This window comes from Carcharodon carcharias, chromosome 12, assembly GCF_017639515.1.
Source record: "Carcharodon carcharias isolate sCarCar2 chromosome 12, sCarCar2.pri, whole genome shotgun sequence".
In the NCBI taxonomy this organism is placed as follows: Eukaryota; Metazoa; Chordata; class Chondrichthyes; order Lamniformes; family Lamnidae; genus Carcharodon; species Carcharodon carcharias.
In genome coordinates this window covers 100,135,075-100,154,732 of record NC_054478.1, presented here as the reverse complement: position 1 = coordinate 100,154,732, position 19,658 = coordinate 100,135,075, and the positions used below count along the sequence as shown (strand labels likewise).

The window sequence follows — 19,658 nt, the reverse complement described above, 5'->3', positions numbered from 1 at the left end:
TCTCACTTCTAATAGCGATACAGTGACTCTGGAAAGGGTGAAGACAAGATCGGGTTCAGATGTAATGCCCTCCACAGTTGAATAAGTCCGCCAAAATTCATCGACTAGGTCTACATTAAAAATAGCCACTTGGATGAGATGGTGGAGGAGAACTAGCATCTGTGGAGTTAACACATAGCATGATGCAGCACCTACGGGATAGCAGTACACAAAGTTACTGGCCAAGAACATTAAAGCTAGACTGCTTTTGTGATCTCAGTTTCATAAGTTAGATCTTGTTCTACTGGTATTTCTCTCTGAAGCGCCTTTGCTACAATTTATTATACTTGTGCTGTGATCAATCTAATCTTGATGTTGTGCTTTTTAAGGTGAGGTTCATTGAGAACCCAACTTTTTCTGACTCATAAAGAATTCTTCTTTAAAATCCAGTCTTTCATTAACTTTTATTTACCTCCTACTTTACATTTTATATTACCAGAAAAAAATGCCAATAAATTAGAAAAACCTGCCCGGGGACTATATATCCCATGTCCCAATCACTTGGATAATCTTTGTCTACATGGAAAATGTGAATACTTGATTAATAAACAGGAACCATCTTGCAGGTAATGTTTAGACAATACAGTAACTAGTCAAAGTTTTGTGATCTCTTTGTAAACATCCCTTATTTCAGTATTGTATTAATTCATTTTCTGTCCAATTATTCTTATTTTGCAGCTGTGAAGCAGGTTTTAAAGGACCACGCTGTGAACAAAAAGAGTTTAATGTTTTGTACGTAGTTCCTGGAGCTGGAAAACTTCAGTATGTCTTAATAGCATCCATCATTGGAGCTGTGCAGGTGGCCATCATTTTGATTGTAGTTCTTTGCATAACAAGGTAATCTCAATCAAATGACTTGACCAATTATTATTGAGTATGATAATTAAGCATTTCTCTGGTCTCCACTGTCATCTTGTGCTATCTAAGTGGGTAATGTTAGTCTTGAGAAGCACTGTCTCATTTCAGACACCTGGGCTCCTCGTTAAACACTCTTGCAAATCCTGATTGGCAGCAGGAGCAAGTGCTCTGTAATGTTATTAATCTGAGAGAGACCAGGGTCTGGCTTGTAACTCTTTTGAGTAATAAAGACAGCAGATTTCCTTCCGTAAAGGGCAGTCGTGTTCAAGTTGGGTTTTCAACAGCAATGTATGTCATGGTAATCTTCTTTTAAATCCAGACGTTTATTGAATATAATTTCCACCATCTGACGTTGTGAGTTTCAAACTCAGACCACCAGAGAATTTCGTAAGGGTGCCTGGGATCATGTCAATACACTACGCCACCACCAGGGTCTGGCTTGTAACTCTTTCGAGTACAAACACGTTTCCATCTGTTTCAGATGAAGTTATGTTGTTTCATAGTTTGCCATTGTGAGATTTGAACTCTTGATCTTGGGGTTACAAACCCAGTACCATAACCACTTGGCTATTTAAGCCAAGCAGGGTCTGGCTTGTATGCTCCTTAGCGACATCATGACAATAATGAGGAGTCAGAGTAGCAATGCTGGAAAAGCAAGGCTCCAAGAGAGTTATCCGTACCTGCAACAACAGTGAATGCCCACATTAAAATCAGTAGTTTGAAGAAATTTTACATGTTTCCACAGAGCATTGGAAATTTGAATTTGAAGGGGGATGGTAGAAAAGTGTTAATGTTACAGGACTAATAACCCAGAGGTCTAGACAAATACTCTGGAGATATGGGTTCATATTCCGCCACATCAACTGGAGAGAATTTAAAATCAATTAATTGAATAAATCCAGAATGTACAGCTAGTCTCAGTCATGAGGGCCATGAAACTACTGGATTGTTGTTAAAAATCTATCTGGTGCACTAATGCTCTTCAGCAGAGGAAATCTGCTCTCCCTTCCCAGTCTGGCCTGCATGTGACTCCCCACCCATGGCAATGTGGTTGACTGTTAATTGCCCACTCACTTGTATCAAACCACTACAGCAAAGTTGAATAAGAATAAAAGCGGACATACCATCTGGTGTGAACCTTGGCGCCAGACACAACATAGGCACACTTTGTCCGGTTGATCCTGCCTCACTACCATCTGGAGCTTATACCAAAATTGGAAGAGCTGTTCCATAGACAAGGCAAACAACTGCCTGACATAGTCATACTCACCAAATCATATCTTACAACAAATGTCCCACGTTCCACCATCACCATCCTTTGGTATGCCCTGCTCCACCAGCAGAGGTAAAGAGATAGTGGTATACTAGCAAGAGGGAGTGGCCCTACGAGTCCTCAGCATCAACTCTGGACCCAATGAAGTCTCATCGCATCAGGTCAAAGCTGGGCAAGGAAACCTCTTACTGATTACCACCTACCACCAAGAGTTAAGTGGTCCCAAACTAATAAATCGGATCAAAGCTCTGCAGTCCTAACATGTCCAGTCTTGAATGGTGATGGACAATTAACCAAGTAATGGAAGGAGGAAACTCCAAAAACATTCGCACCCTCAATGATAATGGAAACCATCATGTCAGTGCAAAACACCTCCACCTGAGGTTCCCATCATGATAGATGCCAGTTTCCAGTCAATTCAGTTCACTCCATGTGAAATCAAGAAACATCTGAAGGCACTAGATGCAACAAAGGCTTTTTGCCCTGGCAAGATCCCACCTGTAGTGCTGAAGGCTTGAGCTCCATAACTAGCTGTGCCCCTAGCCAAGCTGTTCCAGTACATGTACAACACTGGCATCTACTTGACAAAGTGAAAAATTGGCCAGGTATGTTTGTCCACAATAGATAGGACAAACCCAGTATGGTCAATCAACGTCCAGCAGTCCTATTCTCAATTATCAGCAAACTGATGGAAGGTGTCATTGATAGTGCTTTCAAGCAACAGTTACATAGCAATAACCTGCAAACCAATGCTTAGTTTGGGTTTTGCCAGGACCACTCGGCTCTAGACCTGAATACAGTTTTGGCCGAAAGATGGTCAAAAGAGCTGAATTCCAGGGGTGAGATGAAAGTGACTTTCCTTCACATCAAAGCGGCACTTGACTGAGTCTGGCATCAAAGAACACAAGTAAAATTGAAGTCAATGGGAATATGGAGGAAAGTTCTCCATTGCTGGAGTTATACCTAGCCCAAAGGAAGATGGTTGCAGAAGTTGAAGGTCAATCAACTCAGCACAAGGACATCATTGCAGGAAGTCTTCTTCAGCAGTTACATCAATGACCTTCCCTCTATCCTAAGGCCAGAAGTGGTGATGCTCACTGATGATTACAGTGTTCAGTTCAATTCACAATTCCTCAGATAATGAAGAAGTCTGTGCCTGTCTGCTACAAGACTTGAGCAACATTCAGGCTTGGGCTGATAAGTGAACTTAATATTTTGTGCCTCACATATGCCAATCCATGACCATCTCTGTTGCTATTCAACAGCATTACCATCATAAACAGTCTGGGGGTTACCATGGATCAGAAACTTAACTGGACCAGCCATATAAATAAGGTACCTGCAAGAGCAAGTCAATGATTGGGAATTCTGCAGTGGGTAATTCACATCCTGGCTCCCCAAAACCTGTCCACCTTCTACAAGACACAATTCAGGAGTGTGACGAAACACTCCCCACTTGGCTGGATGAGTGCAACTCTCAACAATACTCAAGAAGCTTAACACCATCCAGGACAAAGCAGTCCACTTAATTAGCACCCCAACCACCACCTTAAAAATTCACTCCCTCCACCACGGGTGCACAATGACTGTAAGGTGTACCATTTAAAAGATGCACTGCAGCAACTCACAAAGGCTCCATTGACAACACCTTCCAAAACTATGATCTCTAACACCCAAAAAAACAAGGGCAGTCAGCACATCAAAACACTGGCATTTGCACGTTCCACTCCAAGTCTCAGGAATTCCCTAATAACACTGGGTGTAGCTACACTACAGGGACTGCAGTGATTCAAGAAGGCAGCTCACCATGACCTTTTCAAGGGCAATTAGGGATGGACTATAAATGCTGGGCTTGCCGACAATGGTCGCGTCCCATGAATAAAAAAAAACTGCTGCTTTGACTGCAAACATAGGGTAGAATTGTCCCAGGTAGCGGTGATGACCGCAAATGCTGTCTGAAGCAAGGTTTGCAAACAAACCTCAAAATCCTGAGTGAAGTGCACCTCACGTCGCTTATGTACAGTTGTGAAACACGTCGGCGTGCAATCACACCAATATGGCTGGATGATCCAGCATGGAGGGATGATTCTGGTGAGCAGGGCTTATAATGAGATGCTGAAGTATTGAAATTAGGTTCCCGATGTGCGCTGGCGGGAAACGAGCCTGCCATTGATGGGTGGAGTGGATGATCACAAAGTGGTTTCACAGCGGTGTAAAAGCGATTTTTGGTCTTCACACCATATTGTCTGCCCATGCCACCAAACAAGGCTACTGATTTGCAGTTCTATTGTTTCTGATTATTTACAGTTCAATGACTAAAGTTTGGGACTTCTTGCAAATTTATTCTTATGAAAATGACCAACATTTTAGGGAAGTGAAACTTCACTTAATGAAACTTAGACTCTCATTGAAATTTACATTGATGCAGTTAAAACTAGGGTGTATTTGCATGGCAATGAGAACTGGTTCTTATACAAACCAAGCAGCATGTCGAAGGACCTGTCTTTCCTATTTTATATATAGTGGCTGATTTGAGACGCATTGAAAAATGATCATTGTTTACTTCAGCTGTTTACTACAAGTTTATGTAATATACATACAGGGTTGAATTACTTTGCTGATGGTCAAGTCTCATAGACTCATAGACGCTTGCAGCACAAAAGGAAGCCATTCGATCCATCAGGTCCGTGCCGGTCAACAAAGATCTGACTACACTAATCCCATTTTCCAGTGCTTGGTCCATAGCTTTGGAGGCAATGGCAATGCAAGTGAATATCTAAATACTTCTTAAATGTTATGAGAGTTTCTGACTCAATCACCCTTGCAGGCAGTGAATTCCAGACTCCCATCACCTTTTGGGTGAAAAAAATTCTCCTCAGCTCCCCTCTTAACCTTCTACCTCTCATCTTAAATCTATGCCCCTTGTTATTGACTCCTCTACTAATGGAAAAAGTGCCTTCCTATCTATGCCCCTCATAATCTTATGCACCTCTATCAGGTCCCCTCTCAACCTTCACTGCTCCAAGGAAAACAAATCCAGCCTATCCAATCTTTCCTCATAGCTCAAACATTCCAGCCCAGGCAGCTTCCTGGTAAATCTCCTCTGCACCCTCTCCAGTGCAATCACATCCTTCCTAAAATATGGTGACCAGAACTGCACACAGTACTCCAGTTGTGGCCAGCATTTTATACAGTTCCAGCACAACCTCCCTGCTCTTATATTCTACGCCTCGGCTAATAAAGACAAGTATCCCATATGCCTTCTTAAACATCTTACCTACCTGCCCTGCTACGTTCAGGGATCTGTGGATATGCACACCAAGGTCCCTCTGATATTCAGTACTTTCCAGGGTCCGACCATTCATAGTGTAGTCCCTTACCTTGTTAGCTCTCCCCAAGCATATAACCTCACACTTTTCTGGGTTGAATTCCATTTGCCACTGCTCTGCCCACCTGACCAGTCCATTGATATGTTCATGCAGTTTGTCTATCATCCTCACTATTTACCACCCTACCAATTTTTGTGTCATCCGCAAACTTTTTGATCATACCCCCTACATTTAAGTCATTTATGTACACCACAAACAGAAAGGGCCCCAGCACCGAGCCCGACAGAACCCCACTGGGAACAGACTTCCTGTCATAAGAAACATCCCTCTACTGTCGCCCTCTGCTTCGGACCTCTCAGTCAATTTTGTCTCCAATGTGCCACTTTGCCATGGATCTCTTACTTTCTTGACCATGAGGGACCTTATCAAAAACCTTACTATAGTCCATGCAGACCACATCAAATGCATTACCCTCATCAACACTCCTGGTTACCTCCACAAAAAATTCAATCAAGTTTGTCAAACACAACCTTCCCTTAACAAATCCATGCTGACAATCCCTGATTAATCCATGTCTCTCCAAGTGCAGATATGTTCTGTCCCTCAGAATTCTTTCTAGTAACTTCTTCAGTACTGAGGTTAGACTGACTGACCTGTAATTTCCTGGTCTATCCCTTCCTCCCTTTTTAATAACGGTACAACGTTAGCCGTCCTCCAGTCCTCCGGCACCTCACCTATGGCCAGAGAGGAATTGAAAATTACTGCCAGGACCCCTGATATCTCTTCCCTTGTCTCCCTCAACAACCTAGGATACATCTCATCCAGGCCTACGGATTCATCCACTTTTAAGGCCGCTAAACCCGCTAGTACCTCCTCTCTTTCTATGTTAATTTCCTCTAACATTTCACAGTCCTCCACCCTGATGTCTATACCTGCGTAATCTTTTTCCATTGTGAAGACCGACGCAAAGTATTCATTGAGGACTGTACCCACGCCTTCCAGGTCCACACAGAGATTACCTCTATAGTCCCTAATTGGCCCTGCTCTTTCCCTAGTTATTCTCTTGCTCTTTATATATTTAAAAAACCTCTTTGGGTTTTCCTTTATTCTACCCATCAACGCTTTCTCATGCATTCTCTTAGCTTTTCTAATTTTCTTTTTAAGTTCCCCTCTGCACTTTTTATGCTCCTCTAGGGACTATGCCGTATTGAGGCCTCATTATCTGCCATAAGCTTCTCTTTTTTTCTTAATCCTAACCCTTGTGTCCCTTAACATCCAGGGTTCGCCAGACTTGATTCCCCCCTTTGTCTTTACGGGAACATATTTCCCCTTGTACTCTTGCTATTTCTCCTTGAAAGCCTCCCATTGCTCTGACATAGTTTTATCTGCAAGTAGCTGTACCCAGTCCACTTGGGCCAAATCGTATATCATCTTAGTAAAATTAGCCTTTCCCCAGTTAAGAACTTTTATTCCCAGCCCATTCGCATCCTTTTCCATAAATATCTTAAACCTAGCTAAACCTAGTTATGATCGCTATCTCCAAAATGCTCCCCTACTGATATGCCTTCCACCTGCCTGGGCTCATTTCCAAATATTAGGCCCAGAACTGCCCCCTCCCTTTTTGGGCTTTCTATGTACTGGCTAAAAAAGTTCTCCTGGATGCCACTTAAGAATTTTGTTCCCTCCCTACCTTGCATACTAAAACTATCCTAGTTAATATTTGGCTAGTTAAAATCCCCTACTATTACTGCCTTATTATTCTTACACTTCTCTGAAATTTGATTACATATTTGACCCTCTATCTCTCCCTGACTGTTAAGGGGCCTATAGTACACACTCAGCAGCGTGACTGCCCCTTTTGTGTTTTTTACTTCTGCCCATATGGCCTCATTTGATAATCCTTCCAAGATATCATCCCTCCTCACAGCTATAATTGATTTCTTGATCAATATTGTGACCGCCCCCCCTCTTCTATCCCCCTCTCTATCTCGTCTGAATACCCTATAACCAGGAATGTTGAGCTGCCAATCCTGGCCTTCTTTTAGCCAAATCTCAGTTATAGCTATGATATCAAGTGTCTATCTGTGCCCTTAGCTCATCTGTCTTATTCCTCAGGCTCCTTGCATTAAAATATATTCCATTTAGCCTTGCTAAACTCACTTCTTTCTTATTTAGCCTATGTTTCCGCTGCCTTCCAGACTCACTTACTAGCATTTTAAGTTTTAATTCAGTCTCAGCTTCTCTCCCCTCTGAACTACTTTTCAGGATCTCATCCCCCTGCCAATTTAGTTTAAATCCACCGAACAGCATTGGCAAACTTCCCCGTGAGGATGTTGGTCCTGTTCCCGTTCAGATGTAACCCATCCAACTTGTACAGGTCCCACCTCTCCCAGAAAAGGTCCCAGTGCCCCAGGAATCTAAAGCCTTCCCTCCTGCACCATCTCTGCAGCCATGCATTCATCTGCTCTATCCTTCTATTCCTCTACTCAGTACTGCATGGCACCAGGAGTAATCCAGAGATTACTACCTTTGAAGTCCTGCTTTTCAATTTCCTACCTAACTCTCTTAAGTCTGCTTGCAGGACCTAATTTCTCTTTCTTTCTATGTCATTGGTCCCAACATGGACCACGACCTCTGCTTGTTCACCCGACCCTTTCAGAATGCCCTGCAGCCGTTCTGTGACATCCTTGACCCTGGCACTTCGGTGGTAACATACGTCCTGGAGTCACACCTATGGCCGCAGAAGTGCCTGTCTGTTCCCCTCATTAACAAACCTCCTACCATTATTGCCCTTCCACACTTCTTCCTCCCACCCTGAGCAGCTGAACCATCCGCCATGCCTTGGCCTTGGCTCTGGTTGGCCTCCACGGAGGAACCATCACTCTCACCATTTTCCAAGGCCAAAAAACGGTTTTCGAGCAAAATCCCCTCAGGGGGTGGGGGGGTTCCCTCACTATCTGCCTGGTCCCTTCTTCTGCCTGGCTGTCACCCATTCACTCTCTGTATGCACTTCCATAAGCTGTAGGGTGACCAGCTGCTATGTGGACACGTTTATCAAAATCCATCTGGTTTAAATATTGCAATGAAGTGTGCTATCCATGAACCCTTCAGCCTTGTGAATGCATAGAGCCCCCATCTGCTACTCAAGCTCCAAAATCCGAAGCTCAAGTTGTTCCAGTCAGAGGCATCTACTGCACACATGGTCATCCAGACCACTAAGAGCATCTAAGATTTCCCACGTAGCGCAGGATATGCTCCCCAAACATACTTTAACTAAGTAGAATATGGACCCTTGCTTTTATTTTACTCTTACTCCTTCTCAAGTATAGACTAGATGCTAGATCCTCTAGATAAACTAGATCCTCTAGATGCTGCTGACTGGCTGTTCCATGTTCCTCCTCTCACATCTCTTCTAGATCTGCTGACTGCCTGGCTCGGGGTCCTCCTCTCCAACTCTCCTGCCACCAGGACCAAAAACTGGAGCTAACTTCGCTCCAGCAGACAGCAGGACCCTGGGGTGACATTTGCCACTGTCCAAATAAGGACGGTGCCATGCCCCATAGAGCTGCCAACCCAATCAGAAAGCTGGAAGCTCAAGAGTACCACCCCTGGCATTGGCCATCACTGATGCTGCAACACCTGGCAGAGGGCGCATCAATGGTGAGGCACCCTCGAAGAGGTGAGTTTGGTTGAGCGGAGCCAGGGCCAGGCAGTCAGGTCCTGATGGTCAGGGTTCGGGCTTGTGGTGCACTGGTATGGCTATTGCTGCAGAGGTGGCTATTGACACCAGAAAGGTCCTTCCACAGGCCATGGAGTCCCAGCAAGGAGGGCCTCTGCCCCAGAGCCTCCTGGGTGGTCTCCACACATGGCAGCAGGCCGTCCCAATTCAGGCAAAACTCTGTGGGGCAGGAAGTGGCATTAAATAACTACATCAATGACTCAATTGGCTGCCCAATAGGCAGCTATGCTGCCAAGTTGCCTGCTGGCAATATGCCATGGTGACAGAAAGACGTCAGGCTCCCCTCCTGGCATTACCCCTCCATATTGCCAGCCCATCACCAACAGGCTTGGAAAGTTCAGCTCACAGGATAGGAATAGTTAGCCAAAAGTTGTACTCCTCGTTATCATGCAGTGATTCCAGCTGCAAAATCTGCATGTTTGTGCATTGTGGTGAGAGCAAGTTTGAACTTGGATGTGATGATTAACACTCACTCCTGAGGCTCACACATGGAGGATCAGCAGAAGGGCAAGGTGCCAGTGGACTGCTGATGGTATGCTGCACTATAGGCCTTGGTTTTTCACCTAGGTTCCAATTATTGAAATTTAGCTGAACTGGCTAAATTTCCTGCTCTGTTCATATAAACCATTGATCAAAGATGGAAACCATATAGCATCAGATATATTTTAAATGTATATATATATGTCAAAACAATCATGTATATTAAAAGATTCACAGTAGTTCTTAGCCATTTATTTTCAGTTGGACATGTGTTGAAGAAATGAATAAATTGCTTTGAACTAAAAGATAATTTTCCTATGCTATGAATTAGTAATATTATTCATATCTGCAGAAAATGTCCTCGGGGCAACAGAATTCAAAGACAGAAGCAAAATGCAACACATTACAGTTCCGACAACACAACAAGAGCTTCAACAAGATTAATTTAAAAAAAAAAGCATGATTGTACAGCTGCAAAAATAATTAGACACAGTTTGGACTATTATCATACAAAATGGAACAACACATGTTGCCTTGCATTTGTGGTATACTACACCAATGAATACATATACTACAGTTATATTTGACTATGTCTGGATATATTTCAAATAGTATATACTGTCTTGATGTGTTTTTCAGTAATAAAAATAAATGGTTAACGATTTATATCACAATATCGATTTAATTTGCACATGAAGTACTATAAAGCTGGACTAATGGAGAATAAATACTTCTGTGATGTTTCTGAATTTTTTAAAGATGAATTGTGCTTTGGATTTTTTTTTAAAAGCAAGCAATTTGTAATGCTCAGTCAGATATTACCTATGTTAAGTAAAGAAAATAAGGATTCTATGCTGTTAATTGAAAATTAATTTTGGGAAGCTATGGGTTAATGACCAGAGGTTCTGCCATAATTTTTTTACTCACTTGTTACCAAGGGCGGTGAGCTTTATAAGGGCAATGCTATTTATCTGAATTCAGTAGTATTGTATACATGACAGTGTAACACACCATAACAAAAGAACTCAGTCAACAAGGCTCTCTCGGTTTAGACAGATAAACTATAATAAGTGTCATTAGTGAAGTATCCTATTTTATATTGTGTGTGCTTTTGCACTAGCATAACTCAAAATGCACCTTTTACATAAACACAGGAACATACATTAAAAGCAACTTTTACCAATTGGTTACAGGTCACCCAAGCTGGTTAGTCAAAAACAATGGTTTAAATGTGTTGCATTGACCAAAGTGGTAGTAACTAGAGGATCACACATGTACTTTTTGATAATGACAAAGGATAGTTAGGGCATTGTTTTGCTCTGTTATGGATCCTCATTTGAAATATACATTTCCAGTGCTAACGTTTCATAATAAGATGACAAAAATAAAAATATTACTTCAGCAATAGGGAGTTTTGAATTGTTTTCTTAGTCTCTTTTTACTGTCACTTAACAATGTTTTTCCTCATTCTGGACTTGGTCTGAGCCTAAAAATTGGAAACATGAATTGCATCTTCAGGATTAGACATCATTTACTGAACAATTACACCCAACTAGATTACGTTTTGATCTAGCACAGTCTGAGCAGGGCTTAACCACAAGTAACACATACCCTGATGTAGGTTGAAGAATCCCGACATGGGGACAAGCATGAATCAGATCTCCTCTAGCAAAGGGATCAAGCAATATTTCCTACATGAGTCATGTGTAAGGAAGGCAAGATAACTAAGAGATAAAGACAAAAAACTGCGGATACTGGATATCCAAAACAAAAACAGAAATGCCTGGAAAAACTCAGCAGGTCTGGCAGCATCGGCAGAGAAGAACAAAGTTGACGTTTCAAGTCCTCATGACCCTTCAACAGAACTAAGTAAAAATAGGAGAGGGGTGAAATATAAGCTAGTTTAAGGTGTGGGGTGGGGGGAGAAGTGGGGGAAGGGGGTGGTTGTAGGGATAAGCAAGCAGTGATAGGAGCAGATAACCAAAAGATGTGGTTATCTTTTGGTTATCTGCTCCTATCACTACTTGCTTGTCCCAACAACCACCCCCCCCCACCTTAAACCAGCTTATATTTCACCCCTCTCCTATTTTTACTTAGGCAAGATAACTATACTGGCCCTGAGCTTGGAAGTATGTGTACCTTTTAATCTTACATACATATACATTAAAAGTACTTTGGATGGTCAAGTTTACCAATAAATTTATGCTTGAGATTTTTCTGTAGAAATAATGGTGATGCTAATGGCACTCACCATTATTAAAATAAATCTGACGGTAACTTCCGTCACCACAAATGTGTAGTTAAAACCAGAAACCAAGAAATTGCCCGAGCTAAAAGCAAAATACTGCGGATGCTGGAAATCTAGAACAAAAACAAAAATACCTGGAAAAACTCAGCAGGTCTGACAGCATCTGCAGAGAGGATCACAGTTGACGTTTTGAGTCCGAATGACCCTTCATCAGAACGAATAAATATAGCAATGGGATGAAATATAAGCTGGTAGAGGGGGGCTACCTGTTCCTCCTGAAGTTTCACTGTAATAGTATCTTGCCAAAAGACTCAGCGTTCAAATACATGAAGATGCTGTACTTGTGTGGTCGATACACACTAAATTCACCAAGCAAAGGTCCATTCCATTGTAAGTAACTATTTAACACTGTGGTAAATCTTAATTACTGTCAAACAACCACTCTGGCACTGAAAACTAACCTTTACAAGGTAGGACACCCATCCTTTAATATTTTAATTATTGTTACTATGTTTTTAACTTTTTTTAAAACTTTCTTTTTGTATTTTTTGTCATCTTGTCATCTTCCTTTATCTTTTTTTAATTTCACTTTATGTACCTGATTTATTTGATCCAGAGATGAACTTCTAATCACATACTTGCACCATTGCTAAGATGACCTATTTCAACTGCCTTAATTTCACTCTGTCTCAACCTATCCACTGATGAAACCATCATTCATGCATTGGTACCTTTTGACTATTCTAACGCACTCCTGGCTGGTCTCCCACATTCTACCCTCCATTAACTTGAGTTCATCCAAAACCCTCTGCCCATGTATTAATCTCACCAAGTCCTGTTCCCCTGCTTGCTGACTTGCATTGGCTCCCAGTCAAGCAATGCCTTTATTTAAAATGCTCATCATTATTTTCAATTCCCTCTTTGGCCTCTCCCTTATCTCCATAATCTCCTGTAGCCCCACAACCCTTTAAAGTATCTGCACTCCTCTAATTTTGGCCTCATGAGTCTCCCCGATCTTAATCACTCCACCATTGGTGGCTGTGCCTTCAGCTGCCTAGACCCAAAGCTCTTGAATTCCCTCTGTACACTTCTCTGCCTCTCTACCTCCCTTTCCTCCTTTGAGTCATATAAAACCTACCTCCTTGACCAACCTTTTTGTCATCTAACCCAAAATCTCCCTCACTAGTTCAGTGTCATATTTTGTTATATAATGCATCTGTAAAACATTTTGGGACATCTATTAAATTAAAGGTGCTGTATTGATTATTTGTTACATATCTCCACTCACCTTTCCCTTTGGGAATGGTGGGGAAGTGATGGAAGAATTAGCAGGCTGATTATCAACCTATTGAACCTCACCAAAACAAGTTCTGGAGTGGGACTTGAACCCAGGGCTTCTATCTCGGAGGCAGGGGCGCTATATATGAGCCAAAAGACCTTGTGCTGTATAAATGTAAATTGTTGTTGTTGATTTGGCAATTAATGAGCTATCTTAAATTATACTTCCTGGTTCAGACTCTGCCCTGCTTATTTATGATTCTTCAGACTGATTGGTTTGGAAAATACACAGTTGCTTGCCCCATTCAGACAAATCCCCTGTAGAAGATGCTGTGCCAAAATAGTCTTCTAATCACAAGATGGATGAGCTCCAAGTTACGGTGCAAAAGCCCAAGAAAGTCTGTGAGCGAGTGTGACTGAAATGAATGGATGGTGGCATTCTTTCTCTGCTGAGAGCAAAATCCAGTCCATTAAGACTGAGTTATAGTAGTTTGTAACAATTAGTGTTACTAATCCTACCTTGCGCAATTTCCCTATCACAAGTAATTTTGCATTTCAAGCAAACTTTTAATTTTAAGAGATATGACAAAATTATGTATAAATTTACAAGAGAAAAACACTTCTTTTGGAACCCTTTCACAAAGTATTTTGTATGATATCTAATCAATGTTTTTGATCTGGCAATGTTTATTGCTGAAGCAGAATTATCACAACACGTGGTGCTGCAGGGCAAATGGGGCATTAAAGGACATGCGTGCAATTATGTTTTAATTAACTATAATGATAACCAACATCTTTTTGTTTCATAAAACCATAATCAAAAATTTCTTTTGTTGCTAAACTAAAAAACAAATTTATGTATAAAAACTAATTGAAGTTTGTGCAACTGAAATGACATTGTTTTCATAAGTCACCAACCTGTTCTCAAGCTACAGCTTCTGTCTCCGTATTGTTGCATCTGTAGTTGTGTTAAGTAACAAGTATTAGATGAAGATCTAAAACTTAGGGCAGAGTTTTACTCTTGGTGTGTGGGATCGGCAGGTGCAATCGGGAAGCCGACCACCACCCGCGATCGGTAACGCTCTGCGATTTTACGCGTGATACGTGGCCTCGAATGTGCGCAAAGGGCTGGGCGGGTGCATGATGTCCGCCAGGCCCAATGATGACCCGGCGGCTGCTTCAACTGCGGCCTCGGCAGCCCCTGGAAGGCTGCCACCAAAGGACACTGAAGTGTTGTGAATGGAAACCGTAGTGGGTGGACACGGCCGGCAGGAGGGTAGGCCAGCGGGGCAGTTGGCCCCGTGTTTTTCGGACGAGTAAGTCGCAGCCCTCCAAGAGGAGGTGGCAGCGAGGAGAGAAACCCATGTCCCCAGGGATGGGAGGTGGAGGCCCCCCCCCCCACCTCACCAAAAAGGCCTGGGAGGAGGTGGCATCCAGGGTCAGCAGCCACAATGTAGTGAGTCACCCATTGGTGCAGTGCCGGAAGCACTTCAATGATCTGCGATCGGGAAGGGTGAGTACCGTGTTGGCATAGGTCACTTTGCAGAGCAGTTAGGAGCTGCCCATCCCCCAATAGACTTCAGAGGTGTTAGAGTGTGAATGCCAAATGTCAATGAGGCAGGAGCTGGCCAAGGGAGTAAGCCCTGGTTGCTTGGACTGAGTGCCTTGCGGTTCCAGAGTCACAAATCTAGACTCCTGGCCTCCTCCCCCTTCTGGCCCTCTCTTCCTCAGAGGTGGAGGTGCTTCCAACGGAGACCATAATCCCCATTACCAGGGTAAAGGGAAGGATGTCTGATATCCGGAAGACCCCACATGGTGTGAATCCACCAGGGCCTGGAAAATAGCTGATCCCTGAACTGAAGCCTCTAAATACTCTGAATGCAGCTCTGAAGTGAAATGAAGCTGTCCTGTTCACAGAAGCAACCAGCAGCAAGTGATATCCTGCACTCCTCAGTAATCACATTGTCAAGGCCACTGACCCCTGTTATCCTGCCCATGGATGAGGTTTTGCTAATTGTGACCTGCCTGCCTGCCAGTTTTGTCCGTGCGACGGCTTAAAAATCGCACGGGCTACATAAAGTCAGAAACAATTGGTGTCTCAAGGGCCTTAACTGGCCACTTAATTAATGGCGAACACGCCTCCATCTCCAGCATGTGCCTGCCTAGCGAAATATCATGAGAGTGCGCATTGATGTCTGCACACTCAGCCGACATCAACGTGCTTTAGCGTTCGAGTGGGTCAGGTGCGCGCTCACTCACCAAGCTAAAAACTCTGCCCTTAATATAGGTGAACAAAAATATCTTTGAGGCAACAGTTGCTCTGCTACAATATTCCCAAGGCGGAGGGAGGAGAAAATTGTCCCATACTATTGTTCTTGTTTACTTCCTTTGGCCATTGCTGGAAAACAAATGCGTTAGGTGAACAGGTGAAGACAGCATTCGGCTCAGTTGTGTTGCCCTTCACCCATGATCAAATAGCCAACCTGTTCTCACTGCCTAAACTAACATATAATGAACAGTCATTTAGGAAGAGTGCCAGACTGCAACTTGCGCTCATAGGGTTGTGTCCCTATATAAGTTTCACTGGAGGAACATAGAAACTGCAATTCCATCAATGTCAGCTGCAGTCCAGGTTTTTTCATAATGAAAATCTCGCATGAGGGTGGAATCTTGCTGCAGCCACAAGTTTCCTGACTGGGCGGGTGGTGGGGTGGGCGGGTGGTGGGGTGGGTGGGTGGGCGGGCGGGAGGGGCTAGTGAGCGGGTGGCACTTCCACCCTGAGACAAGTAGCTTGACCACGTGTAATCATGCAGCAGCCAGTCAGTGACACATGGGCAGTCGATGGGCCTGACCAACTGTGCGGGGACAGGCAGCAAGTTGCCTACTCCGCTGTTAACTCACTGCTATGAAAGGTCTGTGCACCATATTTAACCGACAGCTGCACAGGCTACCACTCTCTGCAAGCCAGGAGCATCATTCTGCCTGCCTCAGAGGAGGATTTAGAATTTGAACTGCTACCAACACCACCACCCATTCCCCCACCCCCCTAAACTGCCACTCTTGGATCCCTGGAGCTGCAAGCCATCACCTAGCAACATCTCTCAGTCGCCTTTGATCTTCCTTCTATCACCCTCAACCCTCCCTCCATCACCCTAGCCCTGCCTTCTGTGGCCCTCGAGCCACCCCATCACCCCTGATTAACTGTCAACCTAGAGCTGCTCCCTTCATCGTCATCAAGCTGCCCCCGGCACTGTCAAACCTGTCATCATCACCCTGACCTGTCAAACCTCATTTTCGACCCTCCCACTACCATGTTTGACCTGCCCTCGGTTACTCTTGATTCTCCCAGCCTCACCACTGACCTGCCCTCACTCAACCTTGATCTCCCCTCTACCATGCTTTTGCTGCCTTCAATAAATATTGACCTTGTTTCTGTTTTCCAGCTCCCTCCCTCTGTCACCCATGACCCTTCTTGGAGCCACCACGACCAGACCTCCCTCCCTCAGACAGCCATCACCCAAACTCAGCACAACAGCTCAGCCTCCATCCCCCTGGTCCAACAAAGTTCCCCATGCAAGAAAAGCAGCTCTTATTTACTCCAAATCCACCAGGACGATTACTTTGCTTGCTGCATGCCACCTTTAATCACTTGCAAACCTGAAGACATATGTTTCCCATTTGCTGCTGACTTAATCACAAAGGTACAATTTGATCTCGTGACCATGTGTTTTAATCAGTATGCATGACATGCTAATGCATTAAAAATATGTTCCCATCTCTTGTAGTCTGGAAACCCCACCAGCTTACTTCCCAACTTTCATCAGGAAAGTAACACAATCGTTTCCGGACTCATCTCATTTCCTGTTCCTGAGAGCTTCACTAGATTCTGCCCACAATCAGGGCAGGTAGAGACACGCACACAATCCAGGCAGACAGGCAGGCACGCGCACAGATATACACACACACAAAATCTGCAACAGGCCCACACATACAATCAGGGACAGGCACAGGCCCACACATACAATCAGGGACACACACAAAACCAAGGACAGGCAAAAAAATACACACACACAATCAGGGACAGACAGACACACACACAAACAATGAGGGGTAGGTAGTCAAACACCCATGCCTAATCAGGGACAGGCAGACACACACACACACACACACACACAATCAGGGACAGCCATGCAACACACAGTCAGGCAGACACACACAACCACACCTAATCGGGGGCAGGCACACACACACACACAAAAAATCAGCAACAGGCCGACACACAATCAGAGACAGGCACACACACATAATCAATGATAGGGACAAGCAGACACACACAACCAATGATAGAGAAGCAGGCAGACACACAAAATCAAGATGGACAGGCAAGCAGATATACAAAAGAATGACAGTGACAAGCAGACACCACACACAATCAATGACAGGAACAGACACAAACTTACACACAATGAATGGCAGAGGCAGATAACCAGGCACACAACCAATGACAGGGATAGACAGGCAGGCATACTCACGCACAATAACTGAGACACACATACACATAATCATTGAAGGGACAAGCAGCCAGGCAGATATGCAAACATACAATGGCTGTGTAAACGTGATTGGCAGCTGAGAAAGCTTTCATTCACTCTTGGCTGGAACTAGTCCATCTTAATACTTCAGCATTGATGACAAAATATGGCGAGACCTGTCAAAACCACCTTAAAAGATCTCCATCTGTTAAAAAGTTGTGTTCTTCAAATACAAGTTTGTTTACGTAGCTCGAAAAATGTCAAGAACAATTGGCCAAGCATAGGAGTTAACAATTGGTTAACAATTAGTTAATATAGGAATTAACTGCAGGGTTGTGTCTGTGAAATAATGAATCATCCAAATACGTGGGCTGCTGAAGAGAATCTTGCTTGCAACTATTTCTCTACTTTCTGACAACCACAATACACGGAAACCAGTTGTGTAAACACAAGCAAGTACGTAAATTTAAACGCTTGTATTTGTCTAGGAGCGGGATATGAACTATTGCTGGCTGGATAACATATATAATCGGTTTAATGAAGTTAACTTCCATCTTGTTCCAAAAACCCTCAGTTTCATAGTGATTATTCTCAACAGCTATAATAATCAGATGCGAAGTCTTATACTGGTCGAAAGTGGCTGTTAACAAAAAAAAATCTCCCCAGCTCAGGCCAGCACTTCTAACATCTCCAGGTTCCGACCAAAGGTCACAGATCTGAAAGGTTAACTCTTGATTCCTTTCCATAGATGCTGCCTCTGACTTGCTGAGTGTCCTGAATCAATGTAACAATGACGTGTGGAATAAAAACCAAAAAATGCTGGAAACATCCATCGGGCAACACCTCTGGAGAGATAAACAGTTATAGGCCCATGGCCTTTCCTTACAACGGCACCAAGTTAAAAAGGTCAACTCTGTTTCTCTCTCCACAGATGCTGCTTGAGCTGTTGAATATTTCTGCTTCATTCCTGATTTCCAACATCGGCAGGTTTTTTTTTGTTTTATTGACATGCGGAATGTATGTGGGAGGACGTGCGGACTTTGCTAAGCATCTATTTGGGAGGAGTCAGCAGGTCTGGCAGCATCGGCGAAGAGCAAAGTTGACGTTTCGAGTCCTCATGACCTTTCGACAGAACTAAGTAGAAATAGGAAAGGGGTGAAACTTAATGCTTATATTATATTCCTATTTCTACTTAGTTCTGTTGAAGGGTCATGAGGACTCGAAACGTCAACTTTGCTCTTCTCCGCCGATGCTGCCAGACCTGCTGAGTTTTTCCAGGTATTTCTGCTTTTGTTTTGGCTTTCCAGCATCCGCAGTTTTTTGTTTTTATTTTTATTTTTATCTCTATTTGGGAGGATCCGTGCTGCCGCAACTAAAATTGTGGGTTCACATTGAAGAGTGTAAAAGTATTTGCACACAAAAAGAAGTTGGTCATCGATGAATGCAGAGCGTGAAACGGAAGGCACGCGTCTGAGCGTATGGGGTGCTGAAAACTAAAGGTATTTTGGTAAATAATTCCGAGCATATTACATCAGAGCCGAAATATCTCCCAGCCCCTCCTTCACTTTCCACGTTTTCACCGCAAGAGGTTTGCTGCCACCTGCAGGAAAAAAACTTCAATCACATGAAAGTCGGTCTAAACTGCCCACCGAGGACTGGAAGCTCTCAGCAGAAACACCGACTCCCGGGATTTATTTTCAGTTCATACTTAATAACAAACGATTGTATTTAGTGGCGTTTTTGTTTTTTTAAACAAAAAAAAGAAAATATTGCAACCTAGCTTTGCAGCGTGGTGTATGTACAGTGTGTATAAAGGTCAGTGATGTGTGCAATGCCTACGGAGCGGCTACATTTGCCCAATTTAAGTTAGAACATTGGAGCA

At 43.5% G+C, this 19,658-nt stretch overlaps 1 protein-coding gene across 2 annotated transcripts in view; it reads left to right on the top strand.

Annotated features, from left to right (window-relative positions):
* Positions 1–11,123, top strand: part of tmeff2a (transmembrane protein with EGF-like and two follistatin-like domains 2a) — a 111,637-nt gene extending 100,514 nt beyond the window's left edge. Inside the window, exons 8-10 of one of the 2 annotated variants that reach the window (XM_041201449.1) lie at positions 479–605; positions 718–876; positions 10,071–11,123. In XM_041201449.1, the coding sequence (XP_041057383.1) occupies positions 479–605; positions 718–876; positions 10,071–10,167 (383 nt within the window). In that variant the 3' untranslated portion in view covers positions 10,168–11,123. Of the gene's footprint in view, positions 1–478; positions 606–717; positions 877–4,772; positions 4,921–10,070 lie in introns of those variants that run through there. The other variant, XM_041201450.1, reaches the window with a different exon arrangement.
* The last annotated feature ends 8,535 nt before the right edge of the window (positions 11,124–19,658 follow it).